At 39.7% G+C, this 19,825-nt stretch overlaps 1 protein-coding gene across 1 annotated transcript in view; it reads left to right on the forward strand.

Annotated features, from left to right (window-relative positions):
- MAOA (monoamine oxidase A) overlaps positions 1-19,825 on the forward strand; it is a gene marked incomplete at both ends in the record, with an annotated part of 73,696 nt that overhangs the window by 23,365 nt on the left and 30,506 nt on the right. Inside the window, one exon of the mRNA XM_079728000.1 lies at positions 5,303-5,440. Within this exon, the coding sequence (XP_079584126.1) occupies positions 5,303-5,440 (138 nt within the window). The remainder of the gene's footprint in view (positions 1-5,302; positions 5,441-19,825) is intronic.

The raw sequence follows: 19,825 nt of genomic DNA on the forward strand, positions 1-19,825 counted from the left end.
CAATAGCCTCTTAAATAATTTCCCTGCTTTTTACCCTTGCCCCTTATAATCTAGCCTTAGTGCGACAGCCAGAATGAGCCTTTCAAACCTAAGTCAGATCTTGGCACTTCTGTGCTCAAAACCTTTCAAAGGCTGCCCTTCTCACTCAGAGTAAAAGCCAGTGTCCTTTCAATGTCTTGTGACGCGTACCATGATCTGCCCCCTTCCCCCCCACCCCCGCCCTGCAACTTCTCTACTCTCATCTCCAGTTCTCTTTTCCTTGCTCACTCTGTTCCAGACACATTGGCCTGTGTTTTTTGAACACACCAGGCAGATTTCTCCCTTAGAATCTTTGCAGTGGCTCTTTCTTCTGCCTGGAATGCTCTTGTCCCAAATATGCACATAGATAACTCCCACGCCTCCTTCAAGTCTTTTACGCAAATATCACCTTTTCTCAGAGGCCTACATGTCCCTTGTATTTGAAGCTGAAATCTTCTGAAACTTCTCTGCAGTTTCAACCTGCCTTGTCCTTCTCTAGTTGTTTTTTTTTTCTTTTTCACTGTTGTTATCAACTTCTAAGATACTTATTTATTATGTTTGTGGTTCATTTTCTGTCTCTTCCGACTAAATGAAAGCCCCTTGAGAGCAGGGATTTTTATTTTGTTCACTGATGTAACAGAAGTTTCTTGAACAGTACCTGGCACCTTGTAGGCACTCAAGATATAGTTGTTGAATGAACTAATGAATCCCCAAAGCAAAGTAAAAACATGAAGCCTAGGGATTAAATGAGCTCAAAATTTGACTTTCACCTTGAATGTCTACTGAACCCTGAAGACTCTGCAATTCCACTGTGATGGCTGTATGGCATGCAGGGAACAGGAAATAAAATCCAGAACCTGTTGAAGGTAGCGAATTTAATAGGAAACACTCCAAATTGGAATCCCCTGTGCTATACTCTGTACATGAAAGTGAAAGAGAAATAAACCTTACCATTCTAAAAGGGAGAAAAATAAAGCTTGCCTTCATCCATGGCTTCAATCTAAATTTACACTACCTATATGGTGTGAAAAACCTTGGACAGAATATTTAAAGTGCCAAGGTGGCTGGCAGAAATAGACTCAAATCATTTCCACCCAGGCCTCAAATAACTTACACAGAAAAAGTTCTAAGGAAAATCAGCAACTCATAGTCAAAAGTGACAGCATACAAGGAAACAAGGCACTAAAGGAAAATAAACAGAAAAAATGATCCAGAAAGATTTTGCAATAGTTGAAGTATACACAGAATAAAAAATTACTGTAGCATGTTTTAAAGAAAAGACGTGCTTAAAATTAGCAGCAGGGAAAAGAAACTTAAAAAAATGATCAAGTAGTTTAAAAATAATTTCTAGAAATGAAAATGTGCTGATTAAAATGAAAAAACTCAGGGACAGATTAAACAGTGTATTAGACACAGCTGAAGTGAATGAGTGAACTAGATCAGAAGGAATTATCTATAATGCAGTTCAGAGATAAAGATTGGAAAATACGTTATGTGGGGCAAGGGCAGGAGCAGCTAAGACATGAAAGATAGTGTTATGATGGTATGAAAAAATAATGGCTGAGGATTTTCCAGCATTGTTGGAAGGTACCAGGAAACCTAACAAATCCACAGCATGAAAAAGGAAAAGAAATTCTCACCCGGACACAGAAGCTGCAGTATACCAAAGAAAAGAGATCTTAAAAAAATTCTTTTAAGTCTAAAAGTAATTTTTTTTAAAAAGAGAAAGACAAATTATGCATACTCTGAAAAAATCAGTAATTAGACTTATGAGTGACCCTTCAACAGCAAAAATAGATGCCAGAAGATAAACAATATCTTCACTGTTCTGAGAAAGAGAAAATAACCAGAATTTGTTACTTGCTAGAACTATCTTTTTATCAGACTGACAAAAATAGAGAGTTTAGGACCCAGATTAGAGGAAATTATAAAGGCTGTGTTTTAAGAAGAAGGAAAATGATAACAAATAAAAGGTCTGAAATTTAAGAGGAGACAATGAGCAAAGATACTGGTAAATATTTAAATAAAATTCAGCAACATCAACAGAATAAAACAAAATAACATCAAATTTGTTGGGAGACAAATAAACCTGAAGCAAGGTACTTTTATGGTTTACAGATTAGAAGAAGGGTGATCACAGTTGATGCATGAAGGTTTTGTATTTTTCAATAGAAAGACAATATATTGATAAACTTTAGAATATATTAAGTATGCATGTTAATATAGCTAGAAAAAAAATAGGCCTGACAGTATAACTTCCAAACAAGTAGAAGAAAAACTTGAAACAAAAGGAAGAAAACCCTTAATCCAAAAGAAGAAAAGAAATCAGGCATGAAACTGTTAAAGTGGGACAAATAGAAAGCCATAATAAAATAAGTAAAGTTAAGACATTTTAAAAGAAATAATAATATAAATGGGCTAGACTTCTCAGTTAAAAGGGGGGAAATGTCAGAATAAAGAAAACTCTAACTGAAAGATAGAAAAAGATAGTATACAAATACTAATCTAAGCTATTTTACCTATATTAATATCAGACAAAATAAGGTTTAAACAAAAAAATGTTTCATTGAATTAAGTTTCAATACATAGTGATAAAAGACCCAGAAGACCGAACAATTCTAAACTTGTATATACTGAATAATGTAGCCTCAAAATATAAAGCAAAATTGACAGGAATCAAAGATAAATGCCCAATAGTGTAGGGGATTTTTAACATACTTTTCTAAGTCAATAATAAATGAAGCAAACAAAGGCTGAGCACAGTTAATCTTTTTCTAATGGACATGTATAAAACATGCATATTACCTAACAGAAGACTATGTTCTTTTCATGCAGAAATGGAAAATTTTGAAAATCAACCATGTGCTAGGTCATAAAGTAAGCCTCAAGGATTGATATCATATAATCCATATTCTTTGACCACAATGCAGTTATGACAGAAAGATAACTAAAAAAATTCCAGTTGTAGAAATTAAAACATGACAAAACTTTTAGAAACATAGATCTAGACAGAAATTGTAATGGAAATTTGAAAATACTTAAAGCCGCACAATAATGGAAATACTAAAATAAAGTTGTGGATGTAGCTAAAACCATATTAGAGGAAGATTCATAGCCTAAATTTTTCTATTAGAAAAGAACAAAAGACTCAATATGAATAAGCTAAGCATGCAAGGAATTAGAAAATTAAGAGTATAAAAAATCCAAAAAAGAGGAAAAAAGAGCATAAATCAATGGTATAGAAAATACTCAATAAAGATGATCAATGAAACAAAGGTTGATTCTTTGAAGAGTCCTATTAAAACTAGACAAGTGTCTGATAAGATTTTTCAAGGAAAAGGAAAAAGAGACATCTCTAAACAATAAAAGGGATGAAAATGAAGATATAACTACTGATACAATAAACAATAAATAAATGAAAAGAAGAGGTCATGAACTTTAAAGCAATAGTTTTGAAACATATGAAATGTATATATGATGAGAAAATATAATTTATAAAAAATAACACTGATTCAAGAAATAGAAAATGTGAGTAGTGCTTTAACCACAAAATAAATTGAACCTGTAAATTAAATTTTTCCCATAATGAAAACACTAAGCCTAGCTAGCTCTACAGGTGTGTTCTACCTAATGTTCAAAGAAGAGATTATTCTATTTATATACGAACGCCTTCTAGAGAATAGAAGAAAGTATGATTTCTAACTCATGAGATTAACAGTACTGTAATACAAGAAAACAGACAAGGGCTGAAGAAGAAAGGAGAATCATGGGGCAATCTCAGTCTCACTTATAAACACGGATATAAAAATTCTAAACAAAATGTTAGCAAAGCATATCTTGCAATGGAAAGATAATATCAGGTTATATTACCCCAGGAAGGCAAGGTTGCATAATTCTAGACAATCGATTTTCTGGAAATAACAGATTAGGTAAATTATCGCAACCCTCCCACTACGTATAAGGAGACTAGACAAATTACACTGTGTACACACACACACACACACACACACACACACACACCTTCAAAGCATCAGAGAGCTAACAAGATAGTGAAGAATCACTAGACCAACATCCAGAAAACATTGACCTGCATTTTCCACTGGGGGTGGAGAGGTGGGAGTTTGCTGACCACTGAAGACGCAAGTGAGAGACTGAGAAGTACTTTTCAAAAGTCTTACAAAGCTAGGGCAACTGAAGGTCAAGTCCAGAGCCCACCAAAGTGTGTGTATATGGAGGGATGTGTTGGTAAACTCCTTGTGCTTTGGGTTGAACTGCATCCTAGCGCTAAGGGTGAACAGCAAAAGGACTAGGCCACGTTGCATTTCAACCTGCCTTCAAATTGTCTCAGGCACACAAAATGCCATAAAGTTATCTAGTATTGTTAGCGTCCCCAGATGCTGGGCAGAAGCAGACATAAATCCTCTCTGAGAAAGACATAATCCTCCCAGGATTCAGATAATTTCTGTATTTTCTCAAATTCAGTCAGTGGGATGCAATAAAAAATAATCAGGCAAACAAGGAGAAACAGCAACGCGAATTAGAACTGGTATAAACAACAAAATAGAAACAGACCCATAAGAAGTTATTACAAACACATGGAGGAATTATTACTCACCAATGCACAATTTTATTTTATTTTATTAATTTTTTTTACAATTTATTGATTAAATCATGGGGAAATGTGTTACTAAAAAAGCTGGGGAAAATGGAAAAGTGCATTTAAGAAGTGGAAAGTAAATTCTGGTTTATGGAGGAAGGTTTGCATATTTATAAAATATTTTTTAGGTATATGAATCTTTTCATACCTTTTGGTACTCTTTTCCTATGATGCATTCTTCCCTGCAAGTGTTTTAAAATAGGATCAGGAGCCCACCAGTGTGGGCTGATTAAAGATTTCATCTGCTGGAAATCAGAGAATTAGGTCTAATAAAACTCTGGGTGACCCCTCCAGCAACAACCCCAAAGAAAAGCATAGAAAATAAAGCTAAATGCTTTGAAAAGGATCTAGATCGGCAGGGCGTACTATAGTGTTCTTTATTCTTTATGCGTGTTATTGCTGAATCAGCATCACCAATAACTCGACAAATGGGATTGCTTAATGATGAATGTACTATAGGGTTTGAGTAGAGGAGAAAGATTTGCTATTTTCAGCGGCACTTTATAAGAGAGATGTAAGGCACATTTAAATTGTAAAAAATAAACAGGGTTATTTTTTATAAGACATAGAAACATTTGTTTTAGAGTTCTAACTAAAGTCTTCTGGACACTTTTTCTGTTTCTACAGAACCAACATGTTGATTACGTAGACGTTGGCGGGGCTTATGTGGGACCAACCCAGAACAGGATCTTACGGTTATCTAAGGAACTGGGTTTAGAAACTTACAAAGTGAACGTAAATGAGCGTCTTGTTCAATATGTCAAGGTAAGCCTGATGTTTTACTCAACTGACCAATAGGGGAGCATTTTATTTGGGAAAGCATTTGGTTTTGCTTTTAGTTGTTTTTTCTCAAAGCAATCATAAAAGTAGGTTCTCAGCTTTAAAGTAGTACTCTGCCTTTCTTTTCTTCTTCTTTTTAAAAAATCCCTTCAGACTCCTGGAATCACTGCAAGTGGTCATGCTTCAGCTTGGTTCTCCTCCACCTCACCCACTGTGGCCCTTGAAGGCTACAGCCCCACCTCTAGTCCAACTGGAGTAGGAGTGGAGGGCTCCTTCCTTCCCCTCCCTCTGGAGGTGGGGGAGGCACCAGAAATAGACACACACACACACACACACACACACACACACACACACACACACACACACACACACACACACACACACACACACACACACACACCCACCCAGAGCCCAGGCAGCCCCTGAGGCACCTATGAGGCAGTTCTAAGGCCCCAAGGAACACAACAGTTTGAGGCCACTTCTTAAGACTTTGAATGGGTCATTCATCCTCATCCTTACCTGACATTTCTTTGCACACTTTGATAATTTTCTCTGCACCTAGCCATGACTCTTGGGAAGTCTAGCTCAGTTGTGCAGTTTCCTACTGTTTAAACAAGAGATTGTTTAAACTCTAAGTGCTGATATCCACTCAAGAAACAGCAGCTGTTGCCCATGTTATTCTTTCTTACTGAAGCCAAACATGGAACAGCTGGAGTCTGGAAATGTGCCTTGAGAAATCAAGTTTCTGATCTGACATTGTAGCCCATTTCCTGGAACTAGAGTCATCAGGACTGGGGTTATTTACTCATTCTAATGCCAGGATTCCCACACCAGTAACCACATCACTCTCAACGGACACATTTAAGCCTCCATTCCACCCCAGCAATCATGTGGGTCTGGCATCTTCAGGGCCTTTCAGAGCAGGGAATGAAGGATACTTGAAGTATATGCACACCGATGTGCAATCAGGGAGATCAGGAATCTTGGGAAACTCTGATAGCTGGTCTGGGTTGGTTTGGGATGCTTGGGAAAGTCTGGCAGTGAGACACATGAAAAAACAAACCAGTAGCCTTTAGAAAAACTAGGTTCAGAGATCAAGGGAGAAATGAAGAAACTACAAAAGAATTATACAAAGTGTTTACGAATGCTGGCTTCAATAGGCCATGATCAAAAAGGAAAAACTCCTTTGCTTCCCCACTTTGTCATCTCTGCACGGCATGTTGTTTACCCGGACTAGTAAGTTATAACAAAGGTAAGAGTAATAGCAACTAACCTTTATGGAGCACTTTTACCTGTATTATCATATTTGATGTAGGGAGAGAAACCAAATCCTTTGCACTCAGTATGCTTTGCTTTTAGTTTAAACTGCTAATTAAACGGTCGTATAAATTCACTGTCTAGTCCAACTGGGAAGAATATGAGTCTGATGATTATCCTGGAATCTGAGCAAACTTATGCTCTACTTTACAGAGGAGAAAACTGAGGTTCAGTGAGGTAACGTGACTTGAACAAAGGTATAAAACTAGTAGTGGTCTGCCTACCCCCTGAGCATATGCTCTTCATGAATTTTAGGATTTACTTACAAATAAGCACATATTTAAGATGCTAAACACTGTTCTTTTCATTTAAGACAATCTCATCTAATAAAAGCGTGGAGAATAGAAATACTATTAGGGAACTCCCTGACAGTCCAGTGGTTAGGACTTGGTGGTTTCACTGCCGTGGCCCAGGTTTGATCCCTGGTTGCAGAAGTAAGATCCCGCAAGCCGTGCAGCGCAGCAAATAAATAAATAAATAAATACTTACCATTAAAACCGTCCTCTCACATACTTTACCCTGCCAAGGAACACATATTTTCACCCAAGGTAGACAGCAAAGTTAAGGTAAAAAAACTAGTGCATCAGTTAGAGGTTAATTTATTTTATCTGAATAAGTGCCTTTCTGCTAGTGTTTCTAATAAATCATATCATTTCTGCCATGAGAAATACTCAGGGTAGTGGATGTTTTTATAATGACCAGGAAACTAGAAAGCGAGGAGGCCAGATTAGGGAAAAAGCAGAAAGATATTCATCTAACTATTCCAGGTAAGACTGATGATAAACTGTATAGCAAAAAATAATTCCACTTATTTAAGAATATCTCAACTCTCACTGTTCTGTTCGCTTCTAGGGAAAAAAAGGACTTTTCCCCCTGGCATGATAGTGGATTGGGTTAATAGTGCAAATTGTCTTTGTGACACTTTCTGCATCAGCTCTCGTGACAACCCCAGCTTCTGTAATCTAATACAGTGTATTCTTTTCTGTAACACTGAAATGAAGTGGGTGAATCACTGGAAGATTGCCACTGTCTAGTTAAACCAAGCCATATTCTTTATGATCCAGATTGCTTCAGCTCTTAAATTTTCCTGATGTGCAACCTTAAAGAATGCCTCCATTGTTTCTTCTGTCAGCAGACTGTAGTGCATCCAGTTTCAACCTACTCTAGGATGATTTTTAGTATTCACCAGAGAACTATTCTTGACCTTTGCTAGATTGTGCTTACAGTGCAAGTTTTGACATGACTATGTGGCATTCCAAGCCTGAGCCTCAGAAGCACTGGGGACAGATGTTAGGTGGTGTTTTCCAACCTGTCCCTTCCCCCAGAGACTAAGTCTATCTGCTTCATTCTTAGAAGGTTCATATGGTTATGCTAAATTCATTCACTGTTTCAGTAAGTCATTACTGGACAATCAACTCTGTACCAGATATTGTTGTAGGCTGGAAATACAGTGGTGGATACATGATCCAAGTTTCTGCTCACATGGAGCTTGCCATCTCAAGGGAGGAGATAAGTAAATAAATAATATTGGCTAACATTTCTGCCTTTATCCTTCATGGATCTTGTGAATAGAATCTCTATTCTAATTCTGGTTTAGTAGATCCTGATTCTCATGTAATAGGGTTCTTGACTGGTTCCTACAGTGAGCAGGTTTTATGAATGTTGTGAATTCAATACGGCTTTATTTCAGAGACTACATCTGATTTGTGACGTTAATATAAATTAATCATGTCTTTAACCTAAAAGGTGGCTTTGAAGTGGTGTCAGCTAGATATGTTTAAAATGTTCTCTATGGATTCTTTTCTTTCGGAAGGTGTAAAGGAAGCAGGTGGACTTGAATGCCTCTTGGATCGATTGATTGATTACTTGCATTAGTAAAGAAGATGCACCATCATTACGATCGTTTTATGAGTTAGTTTCATTGAGTTGTGGAGACTTAAATTTAGCAGTGCCAGGTCTTGGAGAAGAAGAAAGAAATACTTGATTCCTCTTTTTTTTTTTTCTTTCCATGGGTTCCTCCAGATCATAATAATGCAGGTAGGGTGTCAAGAGGGAGAACACTGCCAGAGATGGAGCAAGGCATTTTGCAGGAACTACTTTAAAGGAGACATTGACATTTTCATGCATTCTCACTTTCTCCCTGCTTTTCACATCCTCTCTAAATAAAAATCAAGACTATAAATATAGACCACACATTTGTTTTTAGAGAATGGTGTGATAAAGATTTATTTTAAACAACATAGGCTTTCCTGATAGTAACAGCTCAGCAAGCAATTTTTCCGAGTATTGGTTCTGTTCTTCCCACAGCCATTTACTCCATGTTTCTATGCCAACGACTGAAATCACAGGCTTTTCAGAACGTGTGTGTTCTGGAATACTAAGTAATTTTTTTTGTTGTTGCTAAGAGGTGAACTTTGTTTTAGCCAGTAGGCTGTATTGAAAGCAGAGGATGTATTTTTTATCAGTTTGTCTTAATGCTTCCAGATATAACTGCGTCTTTGACCTCTTGCTTCTAATAGGGTGTTTCCTTTGGATTGGGGACAATATATTTTTAAGCTGCTTTTAACACCTTTCCATACCAACTCATAGAACTCTTTTCTTTTGTCAAAGAAAATTATACTTTCACTTTCAACCCCTCTCAGTAGGAAACTCAAGAAGCCAAAGGTGTTAGGCTCTTGTAGGGATGTTGATTGTCGTGTCTTTTTTTTTTTTTTTTGCGGTATGCAGGCCTCTCACTGTTGTGGCCTCTCCCGTTGCAGAGCACAGGCTCCGGACGCACAGGCCCAGCGGCCATGGCTCACAGGCCCAGCCGCTCCGCGGCATGTGGGATCTTCCCGGACCGGGGCACGAACCCGCGTCCCCTGCATCGGCAGGCAGACTCTCAATCACTGCGCCACCAGGGAAGCCCTCGTGTCTTTCTTTTAATCACCTAAATTCATCCCTCCTGGCTCTATGCATTGGTGTTGCCTTCCATCTGTAATGTGCCTATACCTGTGTTACATTTGAGCTTCCCAATGATCCTTTGAGGTAATAAGCATTATTTCTCCCATCTTACAAATGAGAAAACTGAGACTCAGAGAGATTAGGAGCCAAAGTGAGGCTTTCCATCTCTTGAGCCCAGGTTCTGTGAGTTATAGCACATCGTTCCTTATTCTGTGAGCAGAGTTAACTTGTGAACCCCTTTAATAAACTGCTCCAAGATATGACAACAATCACCTTACCCCAACAGGCTTTGGAGTCCTAAGATGCTACTTTGGCTGTAAGGGCTCCTGTGGACTCCAGCGGTTGGAGGGGAGTGGGTGTGCCTAGGAGTCATATGTGGTACTGTTCACCAGAGTGGCCTCTTCTCTTGTATCCTGAGCCATAAATCTGGTCCCCCTCTGGCCTTCAGTGAGCGATTGACTCCTGAGAAACCCCGAGGCCAGCCCAGTTAGGCTCAGCAGGCTGAAGAAGACGGATTCTATTATTGTGTTAAAATACTAAGGCTAGAGATCTGGGGCATGGCTTGGAATTGTTGGCTGTATATTCTTTTTCATAAGTGACTTATGTAAACTTAATAATCAAAGTATGATCTAGATAAGAGTATTTTATTTTATGCCATTATACTCTGCCTGGTTTAAAAAAGAAAAAAGAGGATTTAAAGTCATTTGTATAAGTCAGAGTAGAAGATGAAGAAAGACAATTAGGTAAGGACAGCCAAGTGGTAATGGGCCTGTGTTCATGATAAAAAATTCTTTGTTGATCATAGAAATGAAGTAATACAAAAGGGATTTTTTTTCTCTAAACTATAATTATACATAGGATTTTAAAAGCAGAGAGACTCAAAATGTTTATATATTTTCACTCTAATCTATCAAGTATTCAGTATAAAGATATATAGACATAGCTTGCAAAAAACAGTTGCTAGTAACTTCCATTCTTTTTTTCCTCTCCATTTTTAAAAGACCTCATTTACTTCCTGTGGATCATAGGAAAGGCTCAAAGGCTCAAAGGCTCCTTTCTTTTTCCTTTAAACTTTCAGGAGTAAATCTCAGATTTAGTTTCTAGAGAATGAAGTTTCTACTCAGTTGAAGTGACAGCCCAATATATAGCAAAGTCAGGTTAATGATTCGATTTTCCCCTTTCATTTATTTTTTTTTAATTGTGATAAAATAGACATAAAAGTTACCATCTTAACCATACTTAGTGGACAATTCAGCGACATTAAGTACATTCATATTGCTGTGCTACCAGCCACAGAATGCTTTTCATCTTCCTTTCATTCATTTTTAATAGGAAGTAATTCACTACAGAAGGCATTTTCTAGCCATTCATTGAGAAGTAGTCTAAAGTCACCCTCCTGCCTTGGACTGGCCTTCACTGGCAGCATAGAAAGGGGATTAGGTCAGACACAAAGCATTTCTCTCACTGAGGCTGTGGAACTTTTCGATCACCTCCTCAAGTGGGGCCCTGGCATTTTGGTTAACGGCAAAAAGAACCCTGTGAATAGAATGAAACATAAAAGCAGCTTCCTCAAGAGAAACTGCTCTAGTCTCTGTGATTACACAACTCCTAGAGGTTCTGACCTTTCAGGTTAGAATGTAGTTGCCAGTTTGAGGTTCATATCTCCCCCAGCCTCCCCCGTCCTTGCTTTCTACTTCCTCCCTCTGTAGCCCCTACTCGCACCTCAGAGCACACACCCAAATACCCCAACCAAAAGGCTTAATCATAAACTTTTGCAGAGTAGCCTTCTAATAGTTGAAACCTTAAAAAACCCCCTAATGTCCTATGAATCTGTTACCAAACGCAAGTTCCAGGGCCCAATGCACGGTGAGGCCAAACAAACTGAAACATCGGAGTTTGGGGCAGAGAAAGGTTGATGGCAGGGCCAAACAAGGAGAATGGTGGCTCATGCTCAAAAATCCCGAACTCCCCAATGGTTTTCGGGTAGAAGCTTTTATAGGCAAAATTTAGAGTGAGGGCTGCAGGGTGTGTGACTTTCTCCCGATCGGTGGGTGGTGAGGTAACAGGGCGGTGCTCCAGGAATCTCGTGCTCAGCCTGAAGTTACCATCCTCCACCTGGGTGGGGACCTTAGTTCCTGCAGAAACACTCAAAGATATTGTTATGTATATTCCTTGAGCAGGAACCAGGACCCTGCTTTCATCGCTGCACTATTGTTTCTTTTTTTTTAACATATGTATAATTTATTTTATTTTTGGCTGCGTTGGGTCTTCGTTGCTGCATGCGGGCTTTCTCTAGTTGCAGCATGCAGGGGCTACTCTTCGTTGTGGTGCGCGGTCTTCTCATTGCGGTGGCTTCTCTTGTTGTGGAGCACGGGCTCTAGGTGCACGGGCTTCAGTAGTTGTGGCACACAGGCTCAGTAGTTGTGGCTCGCGGGCTCTAGAGCGCAGGTTCAGTATGCACTATTGTTTCTTGGCTGCTCCTCCTTTGTTTCTGCATCCCCCTTCCTTCCCTGATTAGCAACTATTTGAATCTGCCCTTTGGAACTTAGGGAAGGTCTAGGAGGCTGAATGAAGCCTATTTCCTACGAAGTAGAAATGGGGCCATGGAAAGGATTTGTTACAGGGAGGACCCCCCACAGGGTCCTGCTCAGTTTCAAATCCCATATCGTGTCCATTCTGGGCCTCCTGAAGAAGGGAAGTTCTCTTGTCCCACTGACCCTGCCAGAAAGTCTTTCCTGTCATTGCCCTGTCCTGCCACTTAAGAAGATCGATGCTACTATATAGCCTTCTGTCTCAGGTGTGGACTCCAAGCTTTTTCACTTGTGTATCAGACTCAATGAATGAATACCTTTTGAAAACCTAGTGGATCTCAGAGTTTTAGGGACAGTTATTCTTACTTTAGAGATAGGAGAAAGTTGTAAGAATGCAAGTATTTGGTTCAAGGTCCTACAGAAGTGAGTGAGACAGAGACAGACAGACAGACGACAGACAGATGTGAAAGCCTAGTTGATAATTAACCTTAGCAGACACAGAACTTGGAACTGAAAAGACAAATAATGGAAATAATGTTGATACTTTATATCTGAACAGCCCAGTATTGTTTTCATAGCACTTCATTTTATTTTTTGCCTTGTGCTTGGGTTTAGTGCAACTAGAAGAAGAAAATTCTAGGTGGAATCACAGAAAATTTAAGTGTTAATTATAGTTAAATGTAATCAACACTTTGATCCCAAAAGCTGCTGAACTGGGTCCTTTTCATTTAAAAGACTTTACTCATATCAGGTTTTTCACACAAAGAAAATAATTACCGAACTATTAGTCTGTTTGCTTTCATTCCCATAGCTCTCATGTAATTTGTCAGACTCAAACGATACACAGTGAACCTCAGGCCGAGATTTAATTTTGTGTGTTTGCCAAAGTACCCAGTGGCCTAGTTTCCACAGCCATATCCAACAGATAAATGTCTCTGAAAAAAGTATCAGGGTTTAGAGACATGGGAGGAAATCACTACTGGCTCGCACTTCCTGACCAGCAGCAGGTGATAAAAGGAAACCCTGAGACACAGACATGGGTGCAGTCACTCGCTAATCTACATAATTATTTGGGCACCCACCCAAGAAGTCCTGAGTATCTGTGACTTTCCCCCAATCTGTAGTGTATTAAAAAAATACTTTTCTGATGTCCAATGTTGGGAAGATTGTGCTAAGAATCTTATGGCTGCTGGTCCACCCTCCCTCCCAGTGCAAGCTCTTATCACATCTCTACCATCGTGATCGCATGAGCCATCACCGAGGTAACTCCATCCAGTAGAGGGGCAGGGCTGCATCTACCCGGTCACTGGGATACACAAAGTGAATGCTCTCAGTTAACAGCCTCTCTGGCAAGAAGTTTGCTTTGCCCTGGACCCTCTCCACCTGCTCTGATGTATTTTTCCTCTGTACTGCCCTGTTCCAAGGGGGCAGAGCCCAGACCTGAGACAGCACAAAGCACTTGCAGTTTTAGCTAGATGTACAAGTGATTTTGTTGCAGGAAGGGGGACTCCTTCCAGGGCCAAAGAGTGGGTTCTTGTCTAACACTCGGAAATGAGTTGTCCAAGGAGACTTATGTGCTGACAAAGCAAGAGACTTTATTGGGAAGGGGCGCCAGGCCAAGAGCAGGAGGGTAAGGGAACCCAGGAGAACTGCTCTGCCACATGGCTCGCAGTCTGGGGTTTTATGGTGATGGGCTTCATTTCCGGTTGTCTCTGGCTAATCATTCTGACTCAGGGTCCTTCCTGGTGGCACGTGCATCACTCAGCCAAGATGGATTCCAGCGAGAAGGATTCTGGGAAGAGGGTAGGCCATGTGGACTGGCATTTCCTCTCTCCTTTTGACCTTTCCCGAATTCTTCTAGTTGGTGGTAGCTTGTTAGTTCTGCGTTCCTTACCAGGACCTCCTGCTGTAAGATAACTCATGCAGGTGGTTACTATGGTGCCTGGCCAGGGCGGGCGGTTTCGGTCAGTGGTTCCCCTAACAACTTCATTTGATTTCTCCTATTTGACTCAGTATTGTGGGATGATGTACCCTTTTGTGCAGGAGAGGTATGTGTGAGAATTTATTCCCATTTGTAGCATTTGGAAAATATTCTGGTTATTGTAGGTCTTCTTTCTAGCCTATGTTTTCCTGTGTTCTCTCAGGCCCCTACCAGTGCTAGCCAGAATATGAAGAAAGCATGCCTAAGGGAATATTTTCCAAGCAATATTAATCCCAAAAGTGCTTTGCAAAAGAGGAGGTTTGTTGGTCAGATAAATTTTGCAAGTGCTCCATATTGTAATCCTGTCTTTGAGAGCCAAGATGTCCATTAGCAAATTAGGAGTCTTATGAGGACCAGCAATTTTTTTTAAAAAAGCTGTTTAACTATAAACCAGGATTCCCCAGATTTATGACCATGGAACTCATTTTCATATAGCACCCAGAAAGATCAGAGTGAGAAATGCAAACATAGAAAATGGTTTTAGGGATTTAGGCTCCCTAAGAAAGTGAGTCTCCCATCTTTCTCTTCCCTTCACACCTTACACATAGTGCATTCTAGTAAATTTGATGGTAATATTGATTATGGCTATTTTAGAAAAGGTATGCCTGTGAATTGATAAGGAAAAATCTGTGCAAAATTGGCATTCATTCGAAGGTCTTGTCTGAGGCGGGAAAAGAGGGGGTCATTTGTGTAGAAAGAGATTGGACCCTTTCTGGGGCCTGGGGGAGCTAGATGTGATACGAGATGGGCTATAAAAAAGCAAGAATTCCACTCTTCTTTTTATTCCTTCATTTAATAAGCATTTCTTAGAACCTTGGTATTTACAAGGCAATGTAGGAAATGAGGCATAGTCCTTCTTCTCAGGTGTGTTGAGACAAGTCCAGAAGGTAAGACATGATCTTAATTTCTTTTAATACATTGTAGAAAATGGCAAAGTGCCATGGGCAATGAACAAAGTGCTCTAGTGCATCAAAGGAAGCGGAAGTGGTTTCCGACCTAGGCAGCTAGGTGAGATCTTTGGGACCATGTCTCTCTCAGATCAATAGTCACTCATGCCTACAACCTCCAGGCCTAGAAGCACATCCTAATAGGCTCTCGATGGAGGATCCAGCTCAGTGGCACTGCAGGTCCAATCTTTCTAACATGGAGACTGAGGCACAGAGGTAGGGGCCGGGGGAGCCTGAACCAAAAGCATGAAGACATGAACTCTGCCTCTGCCAGGTACCAATTGGGTTTAAACAAATTATACACACACACACACACACACACACACACACACACAGGCATACCTCAGAGATATTGCAGGTTCGGTTCTAGACCACTGCAATAAAGTGAGTATCACAATAAAGTGAGCCACATAAATTTGTTTCCCAGTGCATATAAGAGTTATGTTTACACTATACTGTAGTCTATTAAGTGTGCAAGAGCATTTTGTATTAAAAAAAGTATGTACTTTAAAAATATTTTTTTGCTAAAAAGTGCTAGCCATCATCTGACAGCACAGGATTGCCATAAACCTTCAATTTGTAAAAAAAAAAAAAAGAAAAAAATACACAGCATCTGTGAAGTGCAATAAAGTGAAGCATAATAAAACAAAGGTATGCCTACTGTACACCTACATATATATTAAAAACTTAATACATATATAATGTGGACCTCTGAATATCTTCAAAGACATAGTGAACTTGCTAAATTTATCAAAAGCTGTCCAAATGTACCACCCTGTGATGCATCTCACTTATTATGATCACAAGATTTTACCTTGGAGCAGTGAAAAGCAAGAGAAATCAGACATGGAATCCAGGCATAGTAAAATCAAAAATGTAAGGAAGAAGAGTAAAGTAACTAAATGATTTTTTAAGAAAAAGATTTGAGGAAATAAATATTAATGAAGAAAATGGACAACCATAACAAAAATAATCACTTCCTTTGGTCTTTTTTCTTAAGTTTTAAAAAAATATTTATTTATTTATTTGGCTGTGCTGTGTCTTAGTTGCGGCATGTGGGCTCCTTTAGTTGTGGCATGTGGGCTCTGTTAGTTGCGGCATGCAGGCTGTAGTTCCCTGACCAGGGACTGAACCCGGGCCCCCTGCATTGGGAGTGCAGGGTCTTAACCACTGGACCATCAGGGAAGTCCCCATTTCCTTTAGTCTTTTTTGAAGTTTAATAAAGATAAGGATTAAAAAGAAATGGTGTAGGTATTTTTATTTTTACTTTCCTTCATTCAAACAATTTGACAACATGCATAGCTAAATGAATAATAGGAATTTTATACAAACACTATAATGTGATAAGACCCAAGCTTTAGTGAACATTAGGATTGCCTGGGATTTGTTTTATTTATTTTTTTATTAGTTTCTGCTTTATAACAAAGTGAATCAGTTATACATATACATCTGTTCCCACATCCCTTCCCTCATGCATCTCCCTCCCTCCCACCCTCCCCATCCCACCCCTCCAGGCGGTCTGGGATTTGTTAAAAACAGAGATAGCCTGGCCACACACCCCTAATTTAGTAGGCCTGACGGTAGGATCCCTATACCCTGCACCCTGAGTTATTCTGAGGCAACTTCTACAAATCCAGGAATCTTGCAAATGGAAAGGGTAGGATTCCAGAAAAGTTAATGATGCTCACTCACATTTATATGTTACTCTACAGCAGTGTTTCTCAACCAGGGCACTATTGACTTTTGGAACTGGATAATTCTTTGTTGTAATGGGGCTGTCCTGTGCATTGTAGGATATTTAGCAGCATCCAGTTGTGACAATGCAAACTTTCTCCAGACATTGCCAAATATAACCTGGGGAGCAAAATCACTCCTGGTTGAGAACCACTACTCTACCGGGACCAAAGCCCCTTCATTCTCACTAGAGAGTGATACTGATCTTTCTAGATCAAATCTGGTAACAGTGAAGAGTACCTTTCCCTAAAAACTCTAGGTCCCCAAAGAAAAAGTTCTCAAAAGGGTCTGTCCACCTACCCTCTAATGTCTCAGCTATTCCACTCAAGTACTATACACATCAAACACCAATATCAACTTACATAGACTTCAGTATAAGACACATTTCCCCCCAGACTCTCTATAGGAGTGTATATCACTCAGAATATCCAAGGGATCTCAATATAGCACTTTACCAACCTCCAGATATAGAGCCTGAAGACAGTGTTATAGGAGGGAAGGGAATAAATGCCAATAAAGGGTTAATGAGTTGTTACAGCTGTGGGCAACTGAGGCTCAATTCCCCCTAGTTCTCCCTGAGGAACTGTGTGGAATGTGCCAAAGAACTGCCCCATGAAGAACAGAGAAGCTGAGATAATTTATCCTTGTCCCTCACTGGCTGGGGTTGCCCTTGTGTCCCATGTTGAATGCTGACCATTGGGCGTCTGCTGCAGAGTAAGCTTTAATAATCAGGTGCAAGATGATCCATCCTTAGGATAATCAGTCAAAGTTCAGTGAGATAAGCAAAACTATTAAAGGATTTATTATAGGGATTTGGCCTTACCTAATTGTGGGAGTCTTTGTAAGGCTCTTGTCTTTGCATCTGATGCTGGAGCTTGAAGGGCAGGCAGTCAGGAAGGGAAGATAGATGTATGATGGAGGAAAGCAAGAACAAGCTGGAACCCACAAGCGTGAGCTGGAGTCCAGGTCAGTCTTTGTTGCCTCTGATCTTGACACTATGGATGTCTTGCAGAAGCCAGGATCCTTCATCATAGAGCTAAATACATATACCAGGCCTAGGAGTTGTAGAAGCTGAAGGAGGATCCCAGAAGGGTGGAGTAGTTGCAGGCCCAGACGCTATCTCATGTCATGAAAATCAGCAATAATGTGTGTGAACTACAAAATGAGTGGCTGCTTCACTTTTACTCTCTAAATTTCCCGTAAGAATCTCTCTTGTGACCCTAACCAGAAATATATAGGAAAGAAAACTCTGGGAAATCCAGTTCAGCCTGAACAAGTTGACACAGTACAAAGCCATCACACCATCTGTTTCCACTATCACTTGCTCAGTGGGCCCACATACAAAGTGGCCATGGCATCAAGGCCGGAGACAATGTATGGGCTCAACAATATGACCTTCCACTCACCAAGCCAGATTTGACTTTTGGCTATCATTCGTCATCAGGGAAATGCAAGTCCAAACTGCAATGATATACCACTTTGCATCCACCAGGATGACTGGAGTCAGAAAGACAGACAATAACAAGTGTCAACAAGGATATGGAGATATTGGAACCTTCATACATTGCTGGTGGGAATGTAAAAGGGTGGCAGCTGCTTTGCAAAATAGTTTGGCAGTTCTTCGAAATGGGGTAGGAGAGAATGGAGAGTGACTTTTAACGAGTAAGGGTTCCTTCTTGGGGTGATGAAAATGTTCTAAAATTAGCTGTGGTGATGGTTTCACAACTCTGTGAGTATACTAAAAAGCATTGCATTGTACACTTCAAATGGATGGATTATAGAGTATGTGAATGGTATCTTAATAAAGCTGTTAAAGAAAATCAGCCGCTTATCCTCACAGTGTAATATTTTCATCTTTTTTCTAACTGCCTAGTTCTCCTGAGTTAATGACATTTGTGAAAGAGGGAAAATAGTTTTTTTCAATGCCCTCTCAGTTATCTTTACTTACCCAAGAGCATCCAGAAAAACTCATATTATTTCTATATTAAGTGGTTTGTTTGTAATGTTTGTATATACCTGGAGTCCCTTGGGAAAGATGGCATAACAATGCATTTGAAACCTTTTATTCTTGATGTTATGGCATTATTTATACCTGACTGTAATGGTTCTCTTTTTCCAGGGATGGGATTGCACAACTCAAGTGCCTGTTGTTTTAGCTGTACAAGTCCTAAGAGAGGGGACTGAGCATAAGATGAAAATCAGGTCATGAACTTAGGAATGTGCTGCTAGCCCTTGAAGTTGTGTGAGAGGTAGAGGGAGCGGAGGCATGAAAAATGCAAACCATGAGACTGTGCAAATATAATAATAATAAATCCAGATGATGGATGAGTTCCCCAGGGAAATGGGTGGGCCAAGGAAGGCTGAGGATCAGACCCCGGGGGAGTCAGTAGATGAGAGAAGAAAGGGTCTTGCAAAGAAGAACAGAGGAACCAGATGGCCACTTGGGAGAACCAATACATTAAGATAGGATGTGGGATTCCCTGGTAGTCCAATGGTTAGGACTCCGGCACTCTCACTGTGGAGGGCCCAGGTTCAGTCCCTGGTCCCTGGGGAACTAAGATCCCACAAGCCTCGTGACATGGCCAAAAAAAAAGAAAAAAAGATAGGATAGATGTTTCCATGTCGATTATGATGGCTTCTTCTGGGTAAAGTAGCACTATGTATAATGTTTGAAAAGAATTTGTCTACCTGCATATGAAAAGAGGAAGAAGATGATTTTTTTAACTATTAATACAACACGATATTATTTAATGGGTCTCTTTTTAGATTATTTCTTTATTTAAAGCGTTGTTATGAACTATAGAAAATAAACCACCAAAAGATTTCTCTTACAGGCCTGTCACAAAACGGTGGGACTAGAAGGGTGCCAAGGGATTCATATGAGTTGGGCAGACATGTTCCTAAATCAATGCAGAAC

The sequence above is a fragment of the Hyperoodon ampullatus genome (genome assembly GCF_949752795.1).
Source record: "Hyperoodon ampullatus genome assembly, chromosome: X".
Taxonomy (NCBI): Eukaryota; Metazoa; Chordata; class Mammalia; order Artiodactyla; family Ziphiidae; genus Hyperoodon; species Hyperoodon ampullatus.